At 42.1% G+C, this 25,291-nt stretch overlaps 2 protein-coding genes across 3 annotated transcripts in view; one reads left to right on the top strand and one right to left on the bottom strand.

Moving 5' to 3' along the window:
• Positions 1-18,135, bottom strand: part of GLMN (glomulin, FKBP associated protein) — a 91,157-nt gene extending 73,022 nt beyond the window's left edge. The window contains exons 1-2 of the mRNA XM_077452920.1: positions 17,956-18,135; positions 10,448-10,520 (exon numbers count right to left, since the gene is read on the bottom strand). Of these exons, the coding sequence (XP_077309046.1) occupies positions 10,448-10,483 (36 nt within the window). The 5' untranslated portion in view covers positions 10,484-10,520; positions 17,956-18,135. The remainder of the gene's footprint in view (positions 1-10,447; positions 10,521-17,955) is intronic.
• Positions 18,136-18,181: 46 nt separating this feature from the next.
• The window catches only part of RPAP2 (RNA polymerase II associated protein 2), a 122,427-nt gene continuing 115,317 nt past the window's right edge, over positions 18,182-25,291 (top strand). The window contains exon 1 of one of the 2 annotated variants that reach the window (XM_077452918.1): positions 18,182-18,336. In XM_077452918.1, coding sequence (XP_077309044.1) covers positions 18,282-18,336 — 55 coding nt within the window. In that variant the 5' untranslated portion in view covers positions 18,182-18,281. The remainder of the gene's footprint in view (positions 18,337-25,291) is intronic. The other variant, XM_077452919.1, reaches the window with a different exon arrangement.

Genomic DNA, 25,291 nt, shown 5'->3' with positions numbered 1-25,291 from the left:
GATTTGCCAGAGCCGCGATGATGCATGCACGCAGGTGCTGCCAGTCACTGAAGGAACGTCACGAGTGACTGGTTCTTCAGTGTGCATGCACCGATGATGTTGGCAGCAGCGCATATAGTGAATATCTCCTAAACAGTGCAAGTTTAGGAGATATTTACAGTACTTACAGGTAAGCCTTATTATAGTTTAATATGAAAAAGATGCTTGAAAACGGCCCTTTGTCTGAGGGCAAGGCACCCTCAGACGAAGTCAGGAAGTGATGAAGCATGTCAGTGTTCAGGCCCCACTCTGAATAAGTCCGAACAGTTAAAGATTAGCCATTTGCTGGCACGGGCGTGCAGACTCCTTTGGTAGAGCAACTAATAGCATTGAAGAAAGAGTCTTTTGTGCTAGCTGTACTTTGGTTGACTACTGGTCCCAGTTAGTCCTGTGGAAACGCTGCCAGCCCTCCTGGCTGCAGCAGCCCGACTTCAACGCCAGTAACATCACAATCTCTCCCTCTTGCTCTACAACCACTCCTGGCATGCCTCTCCCTGATCTCCCGACTGTGCCTGTCACTCACTGAACCAACAGATGAATCTTTCATAAGGATTTGCCCAGCAATGTTCCCCACTGTCCTCTCCTGCTCCTGTTCGGTACACCCTTCATTTGAGTTGTATGGAGGGGTTCTAACACTCCAAGCCACGGCCCAAGGTCAACCTCCCCCCCAGACTGGGAGGCTCCCTCCAAGGCGCCGAACAGCCTAACACTCCATCTCTCACCCCAGCAGGCTGACCCTGGGTATTTATAGGAGGCCTATGTGGAAGAAGCTGCTCTGATCAGATGAAGACCAAAATTTTACTTTGTGTCCTAAAAGCAAAACGCTATGTGTGGAGTAAAACTAACACTGTACATCGCCCTGAACACCCCATTCCCACTGTGAAACATGGTGGTGGCACCATCATATTGTGAGGATGCTTTTCTTCAACAGGGACAGGGAAGCTGTCATAGTTGATAGGAAGATGGAAGGACCCAAATACAGGGCAATCTTAGAAGAAAACCTGTTGGTCTGCAAAAGACTTGAGACCGGGGTGGAGATTCACCTTTTAGCAGGACAACGACCCTAAACATACAGCTAGAGCTACAATGGAATGGTTTAGATCAAAGAATATTCAGGTGTCCGAATGGCCCAGTCAAAGTCCAGACCTAAATCCAATTGAGAATCTGTGGCAAGACTTGAAAATTGCTGTTCAGACACTCTCCATCCAATCTGACAAAACTTGAGCTATTTTGCTAAGAAGAATGGGAAAAAATGTCACTCTAGATATACAAAGCTGGTAGAGACAACCCAAAAAGACTTGCAGCTGCAATTGCAGTGAAAGGTGGTTCTAAAAGGTATTAGCTCAGGGGGAGCGAATACAAATGCACGCCACACTTTTTACATATTTTTTAGCGGGGGTCTGCTCTGCCTCCCGCAGCTTCCGCACAATCTGCCATTCCCGCTGGTGGCCGCCAGGCAGAGACTGACTCAGGCATGGGTGGTCCTGTCAGCCCCTGGGCGGGCTTTCTCCTCTCACCCTCTTGTTTCCCTGTGGGCAGAATGACATTCACACACAAGGCATCCGCCTACTCTACTCTTTCCCCTGCCTCCCTACTGGCAGAGACGGAGAACCAATCATCAGGGAGCAGCAGAAGAGAACTGTGAGATAGGAAGTCCCAGCACAAAGCAGCCTGAAGCCCCATACACATCCGTTTTTCTGCTGAGTTTTTCCTTCAGATTAACCAAAACCATAAAATATGAGGTCAAACCTTAGGAGTTTCAATTTGTATGCAGTCAGGCAGGCCCTGGTTTTGGTAAGCCAAATTCCAAGGCTGCACTGCAGAGTCAAGAGAATTGTGGGAGAGACTATAAAAATACAGGGCGGTTTAGGCCCAGGTCTCTTTACTTCCTGGATCCCCTCATGTGGAGCCCATCCTGCCGCTGTGAGAGGGGGATTGCAGGCTACCACGCAGAATACCACATTCCAACCCAGATGAGAGGGGCCTAGCTCTGCTTGCTGTTCATCTGACATCCACCCAGCACCACTCCGATCGTCTGCCGACCTGTGTGCTGAACTTCACATCGGCAGCTCGATACGGCAGATCCGCTGCATAAGCTGCTGTTTGGAGGGCATCGAATTGGCCTGGTCCTTGGTGAGAGGGCAGTCACTTACCTTTACAAATCCCTTCTTACAGGTTCACTGGGACACTTTGCACAGACATCTCTACCTTAGGAATACTTTGCTGAACCTACTTGAACACTGTGCAGAGACACCTTTTAGCTCTCCTTATTTCAAGAAACCTATTGCTTGCTACTACACCTTATTGGATAAAGGTTAACAAGCTCCTCCATGCCGGTGAAGACGATCAGATCAGAAATGGGACAATACTGTCATTGCTGCTATAAGGGCCCTTATACCACTCCCTTTAAGTCAGACCTCTAAATAGCGTTAACGGTTAATAGTTAGGTTTGGGGTTCCCCTTTAGTATTGGTAATATCTACACGCAATAGTTTTGAAGAAAGTATTTATGGATTATCTGTCACTGACTTTATTGATGCCTCCATTTGCATATTTGTTTGAGCATTATTAAAAGTCACTTCAACCACATCCTGGTTGTTTGAGAGAAACTCCACGCTCAGGATCAGAGGGTTGCAGCCTACCCGAATAGACTCCCGTAAGGGGCTAGGATTACTTGGTAAAGTAAACGAGGTAAACTGCGCTACCCTAGGCTGGAGAGGGCTATATCAATCCCTCAGTATTTTGACAGTGGTGTACCACCCAGAGGCTAATATACTCCTATGGTAATAATAGGTGTTTAAATCACATTTACCAACTTACAACATTTAATAAATAATTTAAAGTGCAAAACCACTAACAATTTATATATATATATATATATAACATTTATCACACACACACACCTCTGCTTTCACGTTACTTAATGTGATTTAATTAATGACCCACACAAATAACTATATGTGGAAAAAAGCACCAAAAACAAACTGAAAAACAGTTGTTATATAACTATAAATAAAAAGTTACTAAGTTATCAGAAAACAATGCTGATAATCAAAAAAATGTGTGAATAAATGACTAAATAGTTCGTCAAAAAAATAAGTATGTGTATTAACATAAATAGTCCCAGAGATAGGGATTCTTGCTTTAACATATTCCAGGAATTCCAAAGTGACAAAGTGCTCAACAGATCAGGTGACTCTTGTGCTCCCACTTATGGGTCCCCACTCTCCAGCTCATATTACCCCTACAGGGGTGATTAGCATGTGTAAATAACTGGGCGTGGTGTCCCTTGACGCCTTCTCCAAGCAATTCACCAAACAATCTCCTATCCAGCAGTTCCCAAAGGCAAATTCCAGAAAACACTTCAATAGGTTCCCTGGGATAGATCATTGTAAGGAAGAGATTGGGCTCCCATAGTGTAGATACAATGTATTCAGGGGGTGGCGTGCAGCATGCGCTCCAGTTGCGCTCTAGGCTCCTTGCTGTATTACAGGAAGTGACGTGAGTGAGTCGCTCCGTCTTACGTGTTTCGTCATTTTCAAAAGGCGGCACCATCTTACTACACCTCTAGATGGGTTTTAGCTCAGAATATGGATGGGGCTTAGCTCCGTTTATATGTATAGTGCACAATTGTCTTTTTATTCTCTTTATATGTTAAATATTACTATTGGTACTGTAACGTCGTTCCGCATAACCCATACCTGCTACTATTATTGATAGGGCGAGCGGAGAGGCGTTGTTTATTGTTTAAATATTCGGGATATGCCACAGTATGCCAGGTAGCCGCTTTTAAAGGTTTTTACCCACTTGATGGGAAGCTTTGTTTTTTAAATAACCTTAATACTACACTATGGGAGCCCAATCTCTTCCTTACGAGGATCTATCCCTGGAAACCTATTGAAGTATTTTCTGGAATTTGCCTTTGGGAACTGTTGAATAGGAGATCGTTTGGATATTCTGGTTTGGTGAATTGCTTGGAGAAGCCATCAAGGGACACCCCCAGTTATTTACACATGCTAATCACCCCTGTAGGGGTAATACGAGCTGGTGAGTGGGGACCCTTAAGGGGGAGCACAAGAGTCATTTGATCTGTTGAGCACTTTGTCACTTTGTAATTCCTGGAATCTGTTAAAGCAAGAAACACTATCTCTGGGACTATTTATGTTAATACACATACACTTACTTATTAGTCATTTAAACTAAATGGAACTGGAACTAAAACGCTTGTCGGCTTTACATGCTGTGTTTTTATCATCTTTGTGTGAGTAGTTTGTGTTTGAACACAAAAATTAAATCTTGTACTTAAGCTTTAAGCACTTAGATCTTTTCTTTCTACCCATGACCTGGCGTCCTTGCTGAGATCTAGAGAGAAGTTTATAGTCCGTGTTAACCCTTTTGATACCCACTTGCATAGGGGTCCATGCCATAAGGTGAGAGTGATTAGTTAGACTGGAGGTGGAGGGATTGTCAAGCTACTGTGGAGAAAAAATTTTTTACTTACGTCAGTGCTACTGTTTGAATTTAAAACGTATTTGTGTAAACTGTGAAGTTAAGTCATGGATTGTGGAAACTGCCAGGGCTGGCTTAGCCCTTCCTTCTCTGAGCTGGCTGCTCAGCTGTCGGCTAATTGCCAGCTCTCATCTCTCTCCACAGTTACTAGCTGTTCCTGATCATGCTCATCTGACCTGCCTACTTAAAGCTGTCCAGCTCACTTCATCTCTGCCTTCGCCTTGGTCCCATCACAAGAAATCATCTCCTGCGGTTCTGTTTAAAGACTGGCTTGCTGACATCTCTTCTGGCTCCTTACCCTGCTTGCTGTTGCTCCACTTGGATCCCTGACTTCTGGCCTGGCTGATTACGCGATCTGGTTTTTGAACTCTGGACTGGCTGACTACTTGATCTGGTTACTGGACTATGGCTATGCTTTGACTACGCTTACTCTATTTACCTTTTTATTAATAAACAAGTGTGATTTAATTGTACTTCTGTCTCGGGCTGGTTCATGGTTTCTGACAGAAACTAACTAGTGTCAGGTGATTGTGTATACCACATTGACCACTGACTAATGCAGAGTTGCAATGCAAGGAGATCAGCTAAAAGTAGTTAGATCTGTATGTGCGTTATAATTAATCAAAATTAGTCGGTTAAAAAAAAAAACAAACAACTATTAATCGAACACAAAAAATTTAATCAGTAACAGCGCTAATATAATATATATATATATATATATATATATATATATATATATATATATATATATATATATATATATATATATATATATATATATACATACATACATACATATACACATATACACATATACACATATACACATATACACATACATACATACATACATACACATAAACATATACACACACACACACACACACACACACACAATGCACTGCGATATGTGAACCGATCTGGGGTGTCATCAACTTTGTGTTGCCACTTCCAGCAGTTCACAATCGTATAGGCAGTGTGTGTGATGAACTGCCTCCATGTCAGGTGTAATGCGCAAACTACAGGGTTTCCTGCATGATCGCACCAATGTGTACAGAGCCTCATTCAAAGACTTCTCACAGCAGCTCATGAATCTAATGTGACCTAGTGAGTAACTCATACTCAGGAGTTATACTGCTCTTACTAACTCACACAACTCATGAACCTATTATGTGCTCAGATGAATCACTGATACATTCAGGATCCATGCTGCCAGCTTACACAGCTCATGTTACAAAACATAATATTCATACTTCCTGAGTGAGACATTCACAGACTGGACTGAACTACTAGCTGCTGCCTGCTTTACACAGTGACACACACAGACATCATACAAAAGAGAACCCGGTGTGCTCTGTGATTTATTTCACATCAGAAACTTGAAGTCTTGATGGCTCACACAATCATGTTATTTAGCTAATTTTACAAATCATGAGGCTGCTGTTTTTTCAGCTCCCTACACATCCTGAAAGGGGAGGATCTTTGACAATGAATTGAATCAGATTCACTTTCATGATTTGATTCACTGATTCGATTCAGTAGCCAAGCCTAATATTATATATATATATATATATAATTTTTTGTTATAAGTTGGTATATGAAATTTAAACACTTATTATCACCATAGGAGTATATTAGCCTCTGGGTGGTACACCACTGTTAAAATACTAAGGGATTGAGATAGCCCTCTCCAGCCTAGGGTAGCACCATATACTTTACCAAAACATCCATGTTGTTTGTCCGGGATCTGGCTGACCACTACCATTTTGAGTTCTTACTTAAGTAAACATTAATACTTGAACTGTGTCAGTGTGCCATTACTGTGGCATCCCATTAATCACATTGCCTGGTGTGCCAGAGTGGCTGAGGCCATTCTTGGAGTTGAGAGGCAGAGTAACGGATTGAACAAACTTGAGCAGCTCCTTCGAGGGGAATCGCTACAAATTTATTTGTAAAAAAAAAAAAATAATGTACCATTATCATTTTCCTTTCACTTTACAATTATGTGCCACTTTGTGTTGGTCTATCACATAAAATCCAATAAAACACATTTACGGTTTTGGTTGTAATATGACAAAATGTGAAACATTTCAAGGCACTATAGTCTTCTAGATACAAACAGCTCTTTAAAAGGCAACCAGAATGCTGATGTGGCCCGCAATCAAATTAAAGTTTACACCCCTGTTGTATAATCTACCAATGTCACAAGTTTACTATATGCTCTACTGCAGGGGTCTCCAAACTTGCTAAGCTAGGGGCCAGTTTGCTGGCCTTCAGACTTGAGGGATACCCCAGCCTCAGTGGGCATAAACAATACACCATCATCGGTTTGAATAAAAGGTATAGTGCCCCAGGAATATCAATGGGAGGAATAGTGCCACATCCATGCTGTCAGTTGGTGGAATTGTGCCCAAAGTGCCAAAAAAAGGCAACTCAATGGCCACGCCACATCCCTCCCCCAGGCCGCAGTGTGAACACTGCTCTACTGTAAAGTATCATTAAACACCTTGACTATAAAGAGCTTCTGTTCTATAGTTTTAGTACTTATGGATGCACTGTTGGCCAAAAATCATGAAGAATAGGTGTATGCATTCCTTTTACCATCCAACCTCATGAAGAACACAACCTAGCTATATTTCCGTACACTTCTTGTTTCTCCATGCTGGGACTATATGATGTATTCACATTCGTCACAAACATCGGTTAAACCAAACACAATTGTGGGATTGTTTACATCTCGGTCTGTGTTGGGGACTGCTCACATGAGAGCCATCATGCATACCATGCAAGCAATGAACATGTACAGTATCTCACAAAAGTGAGTACACCTCTCACATTTGTGTCAATATTTTATTCTATCTTTTCATGTAACAACACTGAAGAAATTACACTTTGCTACAATGTAAAGTAGTGAGTGTACAGCTTGTATAACAGTGTAAATTTGCTGTCCCCTCAAAATAACTCAACACACAGCCATTCATGTCTAAACCAAAAACAAAAGGGAGTACACCCCTAAGTGAAAATGTCCAAGTCTCTCATACTGGTAACTGGAAGTTCAACATGGCACCTCAAGGCAAAGAACTCTCTGAGGATCTGAAAAAATAATTGTTGCTCTACATAAAGACAGCCTAGGCCAGTGATGGCGAACCTTGGCACCCCAGATGTTTTGGAACTACATTTCCCATGATGCTCTAGTACACTGCAGAGTGCCAGAGCATCATGGGAAATGTAGTTCCAAAACATCTGGGGTGCCAAGGTCGCCATCACTGGCCTAGGCTATAAGAAGATTGCAAAGATCCTGAAATTGAACTGCAGCACAGTGGCCCAGACCATACAGTGGTTTAACAGAACAGGTACCACTCAGAACAGGCCTTGCCATTAGTGACCAAAGAAGTTGAGTGCACATGCTCAGCATTATATCCAGAGGTTGTCTTTGGAAAATAGACGTATGAGTGCTGCCAGCATTGCTGCAGAGGTTGAAGGGTGGTGGTCAGCCTGTCAGTGCTCAAACCATACACCGCACACTGCATCAAATTGGTCTGCATGGCTGTCGTCCCAGAAGGAAGCCTCTTCTAAAACACGATGCACAAGGAAGCCTGCAAACAGTTTGCTGAAGACAAGCAGACTAAGGACATGGATTACTGGAACCATGTCCTGTGGTCTGATGAGACCAAGATAAACTTATTTGGTTCAGATGGTGTCAAGCGCATGTGGTGGCAATCAGGTGAGGAGTGCAAAGACAAGTGTGTCTTCCATACAGTCAAGCATGGTGATGGGAGTGTCATGGTCTGGGGCTGCATGAGGGCTGCCGGCACTGGGGAGCTACAGTTCATTGAGGGAACCATCAATGCCAACATGTACTGTGACATACTGAAGCAGAGCATGATCACCTCCCTTCAGAGACTGGGCCGCAGGGCAGTATTTCAAAGTGACAACGACCCCAAAAACACCTCTAAGATGACCACTGCCTTGCGAAAGAAGCTGAGGGTAATAGTGATGGACTGGCCATGCATGTCTCCAGACCTAAACCCTATTGAGCATCTGTGGGGCATCCTCAAAGAGAAGGTGGAGGAGCACAAGGAAATCACCAGCCATGTGATGTTGTCAAGGTGGAGTGGAAGAGTGACTCCAGTGGCAACCTGTGATGCCATGCAGAACTCCATGCCCGAGAGGGTTACGGTAGTGCTGGAAAGTAATGGGGGCCACACAAAATATTGACACTGGGCCCAATTTGGACATTTTGACTTAGGGTTGTACTCACTTTTGTTACCAGCGGTTTAGACATTAATGGCTGTGTGTTGAGTTATTTTGAGGGGACAGCAAATTTACACTGTTATACAAGCTGTACACTCACTACTTTACATTGTAGCAAAGTGTCATTTATTCAGTATTGTCACATGAAAAGATATAATAAAATATTTCCAAAAATGTGAGGGGTGTACTCACTTTAGTGAGATACTGTATCTGTGACTGCTACTGTGGAGCAATTGCTATAATATTAATGCATGGAAAATAACTCCATGCACATGTGTGCACATATGATTTTCCCTTTTACTTGTACATTTTATTCCAAAAGATCATTTTAAGCCAAATTTGAACTTTTGTAAATATCATGACTATTCCAGTGGAAAGTTTGCTCAGCTCATGTTCATTAGATGAGCCACGTATGAAATAACACCAAACTGCAATTTACAGACAAAGATGTATCAACAGATTATGTGACACGGTAATGTTCAGTTTAAGTAATGAAAGTTTTATTTCCACATGGTAGAGTGATTGTTAGAAGTTACTTTCAGTGGCACACCTGACACACCCTGGGTTAAAGAACATGATAGGAGCTTTGATCGTCGCACTGCTGAAAATCTCGGAACATTCTCAAGTTATATTTAGAAGCAACTGCTTATGTGATCATGATGTGCAGTGCATAAGGCCAAGAAATATGGACATTACCTGAAACACAGACATAAACTAAGGCCCCAACCGACATTTATAAAGGCCCCGATGTATGGAAGTTATTGAAGGCCCTATGAAATATGGACTTTATCGAAAGTCTCTAAATACCAACATTACCAAAGGCCCTAAAATATGGATCATGCATAGATCATGAAATATGGACATTATCTAAGAACCTGATGTACTAACATTATGGAAACCACTAAAATATAAACTGTATAGAAGATCATGAAATATGGACCTTATTGAAGGGCCTAAAATATGGGCATTTTTAAAGACCCCCCCCATGCGTGGGCATTCATATACAGATTGTATTGAAGGCCAAAAAATATGGACCTAATAAAAGATCACGAATTATGGACATTACTGAAAGTAACAGTAGAGTTAAAGCGGTTGTATACCCACTGAAGTTGTTTTTTTTTTTGACCTGCAAAGGAAAAGGCATAATGAGCTAGTATGCACCACATACTAGCTCATTATGAAATACTTGCCTTAGAATGAGGCCCTGACATCTGGCCAGATCCACGCCAAGGGAGCTGACATGTTCCCTCTGCGTTTCTTCCAGGTATCGCAGCTCCGGTGCTGTGAGTGGCCGGAGCCGCGATATTGTCACTCCCGCGCGTGCGATTTCTTTCCGGCAGGGTCCGGCGTCTGCCGGAATTTCAGCTGAGAATCCCCTGTGCGCATGCGCCGCTGCAGTCAGCGGCGCATTGCAAGGGGAATATCTCCTAAACTGTACAGGTTTAGGAGATATTTTTTTTACCTACAGATTAAGGCTTAATATAGGTTTTCCTGTAGGTTAAAGTCAAAAAATTGACTCTACAACCACTTTAATTGTTCATCTTTTGGTGCCTCAGAACAGTTAGTAGCGCTCCTATTGGCTATTACGAAAATGTATAGAATCCACAACTTTTAAGATGAATGTAACAAAAGTTGGCATTACTTACAAATTTCTGAATTAAAACTTGAAGATCGGTTGCCATTGCACCCTGAAGTTACCGGTACTGAAGATAAGAGAATCTGTTGACAGAAAGAGAAGATCAGATATAGACTGGCATCTTATAAAACCAATATCTTCTTCTGCTTAATATATTTTTATATAAACAATGAACAAACCTTCCTAGGGAAGAATTAGAGTCAAGTTTTACTGCTACCTGTGCCCCTTTTAGGAAGAAAAATTGGAAAATTAGGTTTACCTCTCCCACTGCCCATAACCTGATCCACTTCATTAACCCTACACTTCCAGGAATGTCAATCTCCTGTGTCCCGGCAGTACTCACTGGTTCCCCTTACTGTCCTCCATACTACGATGTCCTCAGAACTGGAAATGAGGTCAAATCTTCATCAAAATCTGATTTCTATTGGACAGGTGCCAGACAAAACAGGAAGTGAAGGGAAATCCAAACAGCTAAAAATATAATTTTTTGTAGAATATGAGGAGTTTAAAACCTCTGTTAGGAATTCTCCTAAGTGTGGCCACTGACAACCAAGCATATGATGTCCACCCAGAGGGAGGAGAGGTTCATGCCGGCTTCACTTTGTAATAGGCTGAGTGGGAAAGGGTTAAGGAAGAACTTCAGATACCTTACCATATAAAATGTGTGGGGTTGCAATCAGGTAATTCCAACAAGGTGTATACAACCTCATGGACTCAACGCGTGTCTTTACAATTGCCAGTTCTACTAAGCATCGGGAGTACAGCTATCATAATACTCCTGGCACTCTGATAGGAGGGATTCTCCAGCCACATGCAATTTTACAAACTCTTAAGTGGAAAGGCATATAACATGCTCAGCTCCATCCTGTTTTGCTGTAGATTTAATTTATTTCTACCTGCCAGATACTAATTCCAGCTTAATTGCAGCTTGAAGTGTGAACCCAGGCCCCGGCATATTTGGTCTCCCACAGTACACAGAAATGCAATTATTTTAGTAAATATAAACTGCTAAATACCTTTTCTCATCAGCAGTATATAGCAGTCTTGTGCTCTCTATCAGTGTCTGGTTAAAGCTTGTGGGAGGAGTTTTCAGTCTCCCCTGATTGTCCTATAAGGCTGCAGGACTCCCGACCCTCTGTCTGAACAGTGCTGATTGGCCCTGTGCTTTTCACATGCACTTCCAGGTAAAAAAATAAATAAATAAAAACTCTAGCAATACACCCCAAACTGGGCATGTACAATGTGACTCCAAGGCTCTGTTCTATCAGGAGATGATTTGGGAACTGTGGAAGAAGGGGAGGATCAGAGAAAACAGGATCAAGCAGCCTTTTTACACAAGGCAGAGGATTAAAGGGGTTGTAAAGGTAAATGTTTTTTCACCTTTATGCATTAAGGTGAAAAAACATTTCACACTGCCCGCGCCCCCAGTCCCCCCGTTTTACTTACCTGACCCCTCGAAAATCCCGCGCTCGCCCCCGCCGTCCTCTTCGCCGCTCAGCCTGGCCGCTGATTGGCTGGAGTGGATGGATTGAAAGCAGCGCAGCCATTGGCTCGCGCTGCTGTCAATCACATCCAATGACGCAGCGCGCCGGGGGGCGGGGCCTTGTGATACAGCGAGCGGCTATAGCCGCCGGCTGTATCACGGGAGCGCGCCCGCAGTGCTTCTCTCCAATGCGAGGGAGCTCGCATTAACGTGAGAAGCACCTGCGGGAGGAAGCTGAGACAGCCGCCGAGGGACCCCAGAAGAGCAGATTCGGGGCCACTCTGTGCAAAACGAGCTGCACAGTGGAGGTAAGTATGACATGTTTGTTATTTTAAAAAAATAAAAAATTTTACTTTACAACCCCTTTAACCCCTTAGGTTCCACAGCAAGTATAACAAGCATGCTTTATTGCATATACAGACTGATTTTAAGTGTTGTGGGTTTAGTAACACTTCAAGTTGTCACACAGTGAAGGGATCTGGTTGTTTACCTTGCCTTTCCTCTCTCTTTCTCCATTTACAAAATGTCTTGTTTTATATGAATAGAATGTAATGCATTCTGTGAATTGACAAAGGGAGAAAAGAGATCCTCTCCCCTTGAATACAAGACATTCTGTGAATGAAGGAGGGGAGGGTACACAACAGAGCTCCCCTTGTCCATTCACAAAACACCTTCTAATCTGTGACCAGAATACAAGGCATTCTGTGAATAGACACGTGTATAATATGCACAGAAGCTGCAATGTCATTGACCTGCCCCTCCTTTATTCACAGAATGTTGTGTATTCTCATCACAAAACATAAAGGCGTTATGTAAATGGGCAAGGGAAGATTCTACCATTTACCCTCCCCTTGTCCATTCACAGAATACCTTGTATAATGTTTACAGATGAATGTAGAAAGGAAAAGTAAAGGGAGAGCGGGGTGGGTAAATAACGGGATCCCTTCACTGTATGGTAACTGTGGCTCTCATAGCAAGCAGTGGAAGTACAGCTCTGGATGTAATATCTGATGAGCAGAAATAAATAAAATACAGTGATCAGGACAGAGCTGAGCGCGTTATACACCTGACCAGAGGGGACTTATTTTCCCCCTTATGAACTTGTACAGATTTGTTCCGCTGGAGTTCCGCTTACAGCCTTTCACTGCAGTGGAAACTAAACCTCGCAAGATAGTAAAATAAATAGTAGAATAGTAGTGGCAGGAATGAAGATGAGATTCCAGCTGTGGCTCTCAGTGGCTGGATGAGGCCGCTGGCCCCGTTTACTGTAGTGACAGGTCACCAGCGGCCGCTGCTATTCGCGGCTCTCTACACAGCCAGTGATCACTGCCGATAATGGTGTGAACAAGCACTAATCCCTGCTTCAACTGTACACGAAAGGCCGCGCTTATGGAGCAGGTCACAGTCAAACAGGGATATATGTGAATGCCAGTGTCTCCCCCTGACTCTATTGATAATGTGTTACTAGTTGCAGTTTTTATGAGGTATAGCAATGTAGAAAATACATATATAAAAGTTGGATCTATTTATATTAATCACTATGAGGTTGCTGCCTCCCTAAGAACACAATCTGAAACCCAGGTTATGTTTAAAAATTGAATAGTAATGATGGGCTAATGGCGCTACCTCAAACCTTCTGTTACCTATTATCTTCCCTATAGGCTCTGTGAGACCCAATTTGTGCTTACTATAATGTCCCAATTGTTTAGTGTTTATGTCCAACTAATTCTTTCTGTTAACCCAAATTCAACCATGTGCCACTACAAATCAATTATATTGCTTACCCTAAAAAAAGGTGACACGTACAGTTATTCACTAGCGTGATCAAACCCTCAATCAGAATCCCAAAGGGATAAAAAATAAATAAATTAAACCCTAAAACACCCAAAACCACATATAAAATCCAAGAATCCCAAACAATATACAAAGTATTTTTGTGATAGTAATTTTTGTGATACCAAAAATATTAGTATACTACACAGCAAGCAACCGCACTTAGTGTACAAAACCCCTAATCGGGGAAAATTACGCCTATAATCGCACTGCGTTTGTGCAGTTCCTGTGCAATTACTGATACTGTGCACAATTTATATTTCCACTGTAATACCCCGTGGGTGAAAAAATATATTACAATAAAGGAACAAAGACCACCAAGACCATGAAAAATACAAAAATAAAAAATAATAAAAAAATAAAAATGAATAAATGTGCGGGGTGGTTCCTAACCCCCTTGCAAATGTGAAAAATACAAAAACCTAGAAAAAATGTAAATAAAATCCAAAAAATATCAATAGGTATATATATATATATATAAGGTCCACAAAGAGTCTCTTATCATGTATTTTCAACCATGCGATTATTCTTTTTCAAATAACAGGAAGGTGACTTTTGTGATTAGGCCTGCTTATTGGTGACTTCCGTGCTCGTTCCCCCTCAAGGGTCCCCACTCACCGAATCCACGCACCCCCTAGGGGGTATATTGCCTGTAATCTGTGCTCCACTGGGTTGAGGATTCTTCTAATTAGCTCTGTCTTCAGCTGGTCTTCCCCAGGGTTTATTGGAAATGATGAGAGAAGGAGGCTTTGTTATCCACCAATGGGTCCTCAAGAAAGAAAAAATCTACTCATGGTGTAGTATTCTCAATAACTGACCACTTGAGAGAAAGGGAAACGGGCTACAAAAAAGTTCTTCAAAAAGGCTTGCACAGAGTAATAGCTTCTGAAAAGATTTATATACCTTATTGATATGTATATAGCAGAGGACTAATGATCACTCAAAATATGCTTTATTACAAAAATGTTATATAATTACAGAAAAGAGAGCTTTCGCATATGCTAAAAAATTATTTTACAGCGCTTAGTGCAAAAAAAAACTTTTTTACAAAAATGTCCCTTTAAGTCAAAAGTGCGATCTGCAGCAATTGCACTATGAGCCTGTAAATTTAGTATATATGTATGTACCAATAATGCATCTCAAAAGAGTATACCAAAAAGTGGCAAAAAATAAAATAAACTAAAAGCCAGAAAATCAGAAAAATATTAAAAATAAAAATAAAAAATAAAAAATAAAATGTATCTTAAAAACAGCGGTACAATCCTTTTTAGTGCAAACCAGCGCTATACACAGTTACATGGAGCCTAAGTCCCCAATTCTCTAGGGGGTCCCGTTTTTTTTAGGCACTACAGGCTTCCCATACACTGGATGCAAAGCTACTTATCTTCATTAAGCAGTCATCCTCCTATGGACGGAGGTTTAAAAGAAATTTTAGCACCAGCCCGGTTCGCTCATCCACAAGGGTAATCCCCTAATCGAACGGCGTGCGCTCCAGCTGCGCTCCACCGGGTCAGGCGCACCGGAAGTGACGTGGTGTACGTAATGACGCTGTACGCGTTTCGTCATAGACGTCCTCAGCAGCGATATCACGTACACCCATAACCACGTCTTTAAAGGTGCCTGTACTGCCCATTCCCAGCCTTCAGCCAATCGCTGAACTAGGTGGGTCTACCGGTTTATTTACATATTGCGTTCCTCATTATATCATGCGGGCTAATCTTTGTGACCATACTCCTAATGTTTATATACTAAGAAGATGACTTCTACTATCATAAGGGGACATATAAAAAACATACATTCACTATTATTTTTATATGTCCCCTTATGATAGTAGAAATCATCTTCTTAGTATATAAACATTAGGAGTATGGTCACAAAGATTAGCCCGCATGATATAATGAGGAACGCAATATGTAAATAAACCGGTAGACCCACCTAGTTCAGCGATTGGCTGAAGGCTGGGAATGGGCAGTACAGGCACCTTTAAAGACGTGGTTATGGGTGTACGTGATATCGCTGCTGAGGACGTCTATGACGAAACGCGTACAGCGTCATTACGTACACCACGTCACTTCCGGTGCGCCTGACCCGGTGGAGCGCAGCTGGAGCGCACGCCATTCGATTAGGGGATTACCCTTGTGGATGAGCGAACCGGGCTGGTGCTAAAATTTCTTTTAAACCTCCGTCCATAGGAGGATGACTGCTTAATGAAGATAAGTAGCTTTGCATCCAGTGTATGGGAAGCCTGTAGTGCCTAAAAAAACGGGACCCCCTAGAGAATTGGGGACTTAGGCTCCATGTAACTGTGTATACATGAGTAGATTTTTTTCTTTCTTGAGGACCCATTGGTGGATAACAAAGCCTCCTTCTCTCATCATTTCCAATAAACCCTGGGGAAGACCAGCTGAAGACAGAGCTAATTAGAAGAATCCTCAACCCAGTGGAGCACAGATTACAGGCAATATACCCCCTAGGGGGTGCGTGGATTCGGTGAGTGGGGACCCTTGAGGGGGAACGAGCACGGAAGTCACCAATAAGCAGGCCTAATCACAAAAGTCACCTTCCTGTTATTTGAAAAAGAATAATCGCATGGTTGAAAATACATGATAAGAGACTCTTTGTGGACCTTATATATATATATATATATATATATATATACCTATTGATATTTTTTGGATTTTATTTACATTTTTTCTAGGTTTTTGTATTTTTCACATTTGCAAGGGGGTTAGGAACCACCCCGCACATTTATTCATTTTTATTTTTTTATTATTTTTTATTTTTGTATTTTTCATGGTCTTGGTGGTCTTTGTTCCTTTATTGTAATATATTTTTTCACCCACGGGTATTACAGTGGAAATATAAATTGTGCACAGTATCAGTAATTGCACAGGAACTGCACAAACGCAGTGCGATTATAGGCGTAATTTTCCCCGATTAGGGGTTTTGTACACTAAGTGCGGTTGCTTGCTGTGTAGTATACTAATATTTTTGGTATCACAAAAATTACTATCACAAAAATACTTTGTATATTGTTTGGGATTCTTGGATTTTATATGTGGTTTTGGGTGTTTTAGGGTTTAATTTATTTATTTTTTATCCCTTTGGGATTCTGATTGAGGGTTTGATCACGCTAGTGAATAACTGTACGTGTCACCTTTTTTTAGGGTAAGCAATATAATTGATTTGTAGTGGCACATGGTTGAATTTGGGTTAACAGAAAGAATTAGTTGGACATAAACACTAAACAATTGGGACATTATAGTAAGCACAAATTGGGTCTCACAGAGCCTATAGGGAAGATAATAGGTAACAGAAGGTTTGAGGTAGCGCCATTAGCCCATCATTACTATTCAACTAATCCCTGCTTCACTCCAATTTCATTGCGGCTTGTAACTTCATTTAATATAAGTGAATGCAAATCTCCAAAAAGGTAATGCAGGAACCTTTTTTAAAGTCGCTGCAAATTGAGTAGCACACTATTTGAACAGTTCCATTGCTGGCAATGGGGTTCGACTTGTCATGTGATTTTGCACTGTCAAATCGCATGAAAAATCGCACTGGTGTGAACCAGGGCTAATACGTTACCACCCCCCGTCCTTGATCAAGCACTTTTTGTTATAGGGCAGACCCCCTGTCACACCGTCTTCTGATGGAGACTACAGCACACAGGATGCAGGTATAGACCACTGATATCACTAGAGAGGAGTTCAGGTGTATCTGGATTCTGGACACAAGTCCGAACCCACCTGAGCTATCCCGCCAAGAGGCAGTCACTGTGGGCAGCCAATCAGAGGCAGTGGAGGCATTCCCCATCCTGCAGCTGTACCTATACAAGGGGCATGTATGCGTGTCTGCAGGGTGGGGGTTGTCTCTGCTGTTTATGATTGGCTGTCCACAGTGACTGCTTCCTGGAGGGATAGCTCAGGTGGGTTAGGACTTATTTCCAAACACGCCTGAACGCATCCCAGGTTGTCACCATCAGAACACCTACCCTGAGAAATGCCAGGTCAGCCACCAATAGGGAGGGCATGCATGTAGAAGCGGCTGCAAAAAGGTTGCAGGAGATCAGAAGCACTGGCAATAGTTTAAGATACACATTGATTTACTGAACAAAAAGTCAATAATTCAGTGTTTACTACTTAACAAGGTGTTCTGTGAAGAAGGAAAAGATATAAGAATAAGAGGCCGAACACAATTACCTTTCCTATTAGTGGAGATGGCTGCACTCCTCACCATGCATAATACAGCTCTGCTTCTCCTTATTACGCGCACACATGTAAGTGAAGAAGATTGTACTGTACACGGCTCTCCTCGGTCACAGCCCGGATACAAGAACACAAGCTGCACTGTCTCAGCACACACTGGGTATCAGCCTAGAAAGCTCTGCGTTCCACCACTTCATCTGCTTCCTGCTGCACACACGAGGCTTGGAACGCCCATTCCAGGTTACTGCGCATGTCAGGTCCCGGTGCATGGAGGCTTGGAACGCACAAACACGGAAGTCTAATACAGCGGTGTGAGAGCCATGGAGGCGAGGAGAAGCTCGGGGAAAGTTCGCAAGGCTCACAGAAAGAGTCCAGGTGAGTTGTCCAGCGTGACCTGTACTTAGAATGTTTTATTATTAGTGAGGTAGGCGGGTTATTGAACAGGCTTATTCCTACACTTCCTTATACGTTCTTACCATGCCTGTTGTGCTGCTGGGCATGTTAGTGCACAGTACAGGACCATGGCATGCCTGGGGGTAGTACCGTACCGTGTCGTGCCTGGGGGTAGTACCGTGTCGTGCACGGGGGGGGTAGCACTATGACCCATCTGTTATACACTTGTTTATTTCTGAGCATTATCAGAACTTTGCATGAGACTGCCGCACCACTAAAGGCAGAACTTCTTTCCTTAGTCTAGGATGAAGTGTGGCCGTTGTTCTGGCAGATAGTGTCCTGCCATCATATAGTGTCCGCCCCGAACAGAGGAAGCTTCGGAAAATCTCCGAAGATGAACGGCGCCTGCGCCGTGAGTGGAGGTGGTAGCCCCACCATCCAAGCAGACATAGGGCTGGGAAAATTAAAGGGCCCCTCTCGGGCTCGCCATCGCTGCGCTCGGCTCTTTTATATTACAACTCTATGTCCACTTGGATGGTGGGGATAGAACCTGGACTCACGGCGCAGGCGCCATTCATCTTCGGCTATTTTCAGAATCTGTGTGTGCTGTGTACTGCGCTTGCGCAGTACACAGCGGACACTATCCGATGGGGGACAGTATATGATAGGACACCGGGTCAGGACCATACTTTGCAATGTACCAAAATCAGCTGGCTGGAGAATGGGGGTGGGGCAGGGGTAATGGTGGTGCCTGGTTGGCATGGTTGCAGCACACTGCAGTGAATTGAAGAGTATAAAGCTGAACTCCAGGTATGGATTGGATTGTACAGAACCCAGCAGACCACACTGATCACTGGAGTGGTGCCGAATGTTACAGAGAATTGTACTGGCCCTGTGTGCCCCTTTAACGTGTTTGCTACCCCCAGCATTTCATATTCCTAATATACCATGTACTTCTATGAGAAAGTATCCTGTTCTCTTTTTTATTGCTTCCTTTCGATTAAATTCCCGGGGTTCCTGCTAGTCCCTCTGCTTTCCTATTAAAAACTGACCACGCAAAGCTGGAGAACACAGCGTGGTCAGTTCCCTAGCTCTTCTAGGAACTCAGCCTGCTCTCCTCTTCTCCAGAGGGAATGTGATCACTTATGAAAACAGGGTATTTATAATGGGTGTTGTGTGTGTGTGTGTGTGTGTGTGTGTTTTTTTTTTTTTTTCCTCTAATATCTTTATCAGTTTAATATCAGTTTTAGATGAATGGGTGGTTTTACAAGGTGATCGTTTACAATCACTTTAAGCTGACTGTCGCCTTATGAGTTTATGTGAAATCTCCATTAATAACTGTAAAATATTCACAATTACAATATTTTACAGTTATTAACCACTTAATGACCGTAAGAATTTGCCCCCTTAACGACCAGGCCATTTTTTGTGATACGGCATTGTGTGACGTTGTACCCAAAGAATATTGACTTTTTTTTTTTTCTCCCCACAAGTAGAGCTTTCTTTTGGTGGTATTTGATCACCTCAAGGGGGTTATTTTTTTTTTATTTATTTTTTTTGCGCTACAAACAAAAAAAGGGCAACAATCTTGACAATTTTTTTTACATTTTGCTATAGTAAATATCCCCAAAAAAAAAAAAAATTTAAAAAAACACATTTCTTCATCAGTTTAGGCTGATATGTATTCTAATACATATTTTTGGTAAAAAAATTGCAATAAGTGTATATTGATTGGTTTGCGCAAAGGTTATAGCGTCTACAAAATAGGAGATAGATTTATGGCTTCTTCATTTATTAATTTTTTTTTTTATTATTATTATTACTAGTAATGGCAGTGATCAGTGATTTGTAGTGGGACTGCGACATTGCGCCAGACAGATCGGACACTTTTGACACTTTTTTTTTTTTGAGACCATTGACATTTATCAGAGCTAAAAATAGCCATTGATTACTGTCTAAATGTAACTGGAAGGGGTTACTAGTAGGGGGCGATCAAGAGGTTAAGTGTTCCCTAGGGGGTGACATGGAAATTTCGTTATACGCTGCGCATAATCCATGTCTCCTGCGCTAATAGAGCGCCCTTTCAGCCTTTTGGTATAAAGCATCTTAGTAAACCCATTTCCCATATAAGTAAACGGACATGATGACCACCATCCTTAGCTCCACAGCTCGACTGTCCCTCCTAGAGACCGTGTTCTGTTTATTTAGAGTACTTAACAATAGAGCTTGATATTTTCACAATTGGCCAATTTAAGCAAAGGCATTCCTTCCAACAGGAGAAGTTGTACAAATCTCGACCAATGACTAGGGGAGTCTATGGGCGTGTCTCAACAGGGGCAGTCAGTGTGTATGATTTCCCACTCTCTCTGTACCTGTAAGCCATCATCTTCAGCTAGACAAAGGAAGCTGCTTGGCTTGAAATTGGGGCCGCTGTCCCCAACCATAACAATTCAAAGACTGCCGTTTTCACCGTTGGCGTGAATCTTTATTCTGCATTGTTAAGAGAACAATGCATATCCGGATTTTTCTACCATTCCTGAGGATGGGAGAGTATCTGCAGAAACCCGCCATATCAGACACACAGAGACACATCAGCATACATCCCCCATAACCTATATGTCTTTGCAGAGTGAACACATCCCCCTCAGACGATCGTCTGCATTGCACAGGGGCCCTTCGCTGGCGGAAATATCCACACTGCAAATACTTCTCTACATCTTACAGGAAGCTTTCCACTACCAAAACGGGTCTCAACTGGCGTCCGTCTGCTCCAGTCTGCTCTTTAGCTTCAAGAGAACTATCCCTGGGAGACACTGTGACAACACATATTAAATACATCTTAATAAAATTTCCACAACGGGGAGGTGTTTCTAACTTTGAAAAAAAACTTTGCAGTCCACATTTCTGGATCTCCGTATCTGTAGTCATCACTTGTTTTGAATGTAATAAGTCCATAATAAAAATAAGAGACAAAACACAAAAAAGAAAAAACAAGCAGGAAAGAAAAAAAAAAAAAAATCTTTGTTCTCAACAGTCCAATAATAATCGTACGAAAGTCCATAATGCCAATCTGGTTATGTTGCTCTTGCTTCTGGGACAGATTTCCATGGTAATTCCAATTGGACACAACATACAGTTATGGCCTTTTGGACCAGCTTTTCTGGCTTTCTGAGATTATCATTTATTAATGTGGACAAGGGTAAGGAAAGAAAAACACGAGTACTTCTAAGACTTATGCATTCAAATAAATGCTTATCTGGTAATTGAGTAGTAAGGGCCTTTGATTTGAATTTCCATAGGTATACTGCAACCTTTTTCCCATTGACACGTTACCAGGTTATCTGATTTTCATCACCCATCTTTCTTCATCCATGGTCCTATGCCTGCAATAACACTGCCCCACCTTCTGCTGGTTACCACTGTGTGTGTGTGTGTGTGTATATATATATATATATATATATATATATATAATATATGACCCTTCAAGTGTCCGGGGGGGGGGGGTCCTGTTGCCATCCCAACTCACTCCTTTTACTGAAACTGTTATACCAACCCTGATGGGCCAAAACCCTGGCTGGTGCCGCACATTTGTGCACATTGTTCCGTCCTTGGCTACCGTGTGTAGCTTCTGTATGAGTTCTGCCTTAAGCAGGCTAAGAGTTCATAACTTGACAGGTCTCAGTGCAGATTAGGCAATGTCAACCAAGCAGACAATATAACTTGATTTCAGAATATGGATAGGTGTGGTGTCACCAGTTGCTTGTGGCCTCAGAAATAATCCAACTAAATTACACGTAAGTACAATTGTACTATAGCGTACTTGCTATTTGCCAATCACCATGAGTCTCGCGTGTCCTAGTATATCTATGATATTCAAGCAATGTTCTTTGAACTTGGTTATGGCACAAAAAAAAAAACTGACCAACTCAAAAAAAAAATTGACCGATGACCATATATGATGACTGCCACATATTAGGACTGTAGAGAGGACTGTGTGTCCCATGTACAAAGAAAATAGTCACATGACTTTTGCTAAAATCTGGAGTTACTGTTGCTACTGTCAAGGTTGATAATAGCTAAAATTACATTTATATAAAACAATTATCCAATGTTAAAAGGAGAAAAAATGTTGGAAATGTGTCCCCAAACACAAAATGCTATAGGGAAGCTTTAATATTCTATATCAACATTTTTAACCATTTTAAATGTTCTCCATATACTGTTCCCCCATCCTCCATCCTCCCTCCTCCTCCAAAAAAGTACAGATTTAATGCTGCCTCAACATGAGATTTCCACTTTTCTCTTTAAATTGTTAACTACTTAAGGACAAGCCGTCGTCATTATATGTCACTACTTTGTCAGTAAATACCCCGCTATTTTTAAAAATTACAGGCTGTCCTCTTTAGGATAAAAGTGGTTTCTGTGGCAGATTTGCCACAAGATCACTTTTCTGTGGGGGGCAGGAGAGGAGCCCACCACGATTCGGCCGTCTCCACCGCTTAGCAGAGCCGTCGGTAGCAGCGGAGCCGATTGGTTCCTCCTCCCTCACTGCCTGGATGTCGAGTGAGGAAATGATGGCCCCCGCTAGGCTCCATAGCATTGGAGGGTGGAAGCAACGTCAAACATCACTTCCACTCAATGCTCCTAAAGGGGACATTTTTATTAAATTTTTTTCAAATGACATTTAAATGTTGTTTTTTTATTTATTGCATTTTAGTGTAAATATGAGATCTAAGATCTTTTTGACCCCAGATCTCACATTTAAGAGGTCCTGCCATGCTTTTTTTCTATTACAAGGGATGTTTACATTCCTTGTAATAGGAATAAAAATGACCCAAATGTTTTTTTGTTTTTAAAAAGGACAGTGTCAAAATAAAAAGTAAAATAAATAAGAAAAAAAATGAAAGCACACCTTCCCGCCGAGCTCGCATGCAGAAGCGAACGCCTACGTAACTCGTACCCACGTATGAAAAAGGTGTTCAAACCACACATGTTGGGTATCGCTGCGATTGATGTGCCCTGTACACACATTTGGACTTTCTGACGGAAAATGTGCGATCGTATCGTGTTGTCGGAAAATCCGATCGTGTGTGGGCTCCATCGGGCTTTTTACGTCGGAATTTCCGGCACACAAAGTTTGAGAGTTTGAGAGCTGGATCTAAAATTTTCAATCAAGAAAATCCGATTGTGTGTAGACAATTCCGACGGACAAAGTGCCATGCATGCTCAGAATAAATTACGAGATGAAAGCTACTGGCCCGTTTTTATAGTCCCATCGTACGTGTTCTACATCACCGCGTTCAGAACGATTTGATTTTCCGACAACCTTTGTGCGACCATGTGTATGCTAGACAAGTTTGGGCCAAAATCCGTTGGGAAAAAAATCAGACGGAATTTGTTGCCGGAAAGTCCTACCATGTGTACAGGGCATTAGAGCGAGAGCAATAATTCTAGCCCTAGACCTCCGCTGTAACTCAAAACTGATAACCTGTAGAATTTTTTAAATGTCGTCTATGGAGATTTTTAAGGGTAAAAGTTTGTCGCTATTCCACAAGCGGGTGCAATTTTTAAGCATGACATGTTGAGTATCAATTTACTCGGCGTAACATTATCGTTCACAATATAAAACGAAAATTGGGCTAACTGTTGTCTTATTTTTTAATTCAAAAATTGTATTTCTTATCATACATCACGGGACACAGAGCCATAGTAGTTACTATGCGGATAAAAGACCACCTGGAAATACCAGGTGCTGTAGGCGGAGTTTGCCGGAGCCTCAGTTTATGGTTAACATCCGAAAATCTGCGAAGGGGGAAATCCTCCTTTCAGTTACCTGGGAAATAGTATCAACATATGCCAACCTTTTTTTGTTTAGGTTGGGGGGACAGTCCTGAAAGAGGCAGCTGTCCAGGAGAAGTGGCCTAGATCAGAAATGGCCTTGTCCATTACCATTTTAAAAATTCAGGCAGAACACTTGGTTCTGAGGCCTGAACGTTCAGTTTAAGGTATTGTCCTGCTAGGAGTCGATCCGTTTATGCCCCAATAATGGCCTACCGGTATATTAATCACCATGGGGGCACAAGAAGTTGTGCGGCCCAGAGAAAGGTGACGCTTATCCTATCTTGGGAAGAAAACAATGTACTTTGCCTATCGGCAGTATTCTTTCTAGGAATAGAAAATTGGCAGGGGGACTACTTGAGTCGTCATCGTTTTTTCCTGGGAGAATGGTTCCTTCACCCGGATAGCGTCCTGTAAATATGTCAAGAATGGGAAATCCCAGACATAGATATGTTTGCGTCCAGGATCCACAAATAAGATTGACAACTTTGTGTCAAGAAAAAGGGATGCGCTAGCATGCGAAATGGGTGCCTTGCTATTCCCATCTCGCTGATTTGTGCATTCCCTCCTATTCCACCTGCATCCACAACTTCTTCACAGGATCAAGCAGGAAGGGAAGTCGTTGATTCTTGTAACCCCAGCGGGGTCCAGGAAATCATAGTATGTAGAGATGGCAGTAGGTAACCCATGGACCTTACCTTCGTGGCCAGACCTTCTCTCGCAAGGTCCGAAGTTCCATCCTACTTTACAAATGATAAATTTAACGGTTTGGCTATTGAGACCCACCCTGAAGAAGCATGGGCTGTCAGGTTCCAGGTAATCTTTCATCCACATACTAACTACTATGGCTCTGTGTCCCGTAATGTACTTCAAAGAAAAGGATTTTACAGGTAAGCTGTTTTAAAAATCCTATTTAAAAAAAAAAAAAAGAAAAAAAGTGTGCTTGGAAGACTGCTGTGCAAATACGGTGTGACATAAAGTATTGCAACGACCGCCATTTTATTCTCGAGGGTGTCTGGAAAAAATATATATGTTTGGGGGTTCTAAGTTATTTTCTAGCAAAAAAAATGATTTTTAACTTGTAAGCACCGATTTAAAA

Source organism: Lithobates pipiens, unplaced genomic scaffold, assembly GCF_037356315.1.
Source record: "Lithobates pipiens isolate NorthernLeopardFrog02 unplaced genomic scaffold, aLitPip1_a1.2 Scaffold_23, whole genome shotgun sequence".
NCBI classification, from domain to species: Eukaryota; Metazoa; Chordata; class Amphibia; order Anura; family Ranidae; genus Lithobates; species Lithobates pipiens.
Note: the sequence above shows the minus strand (reverse complement) of the source record. Positions and strands in the feature narration are given on the sequence as shown.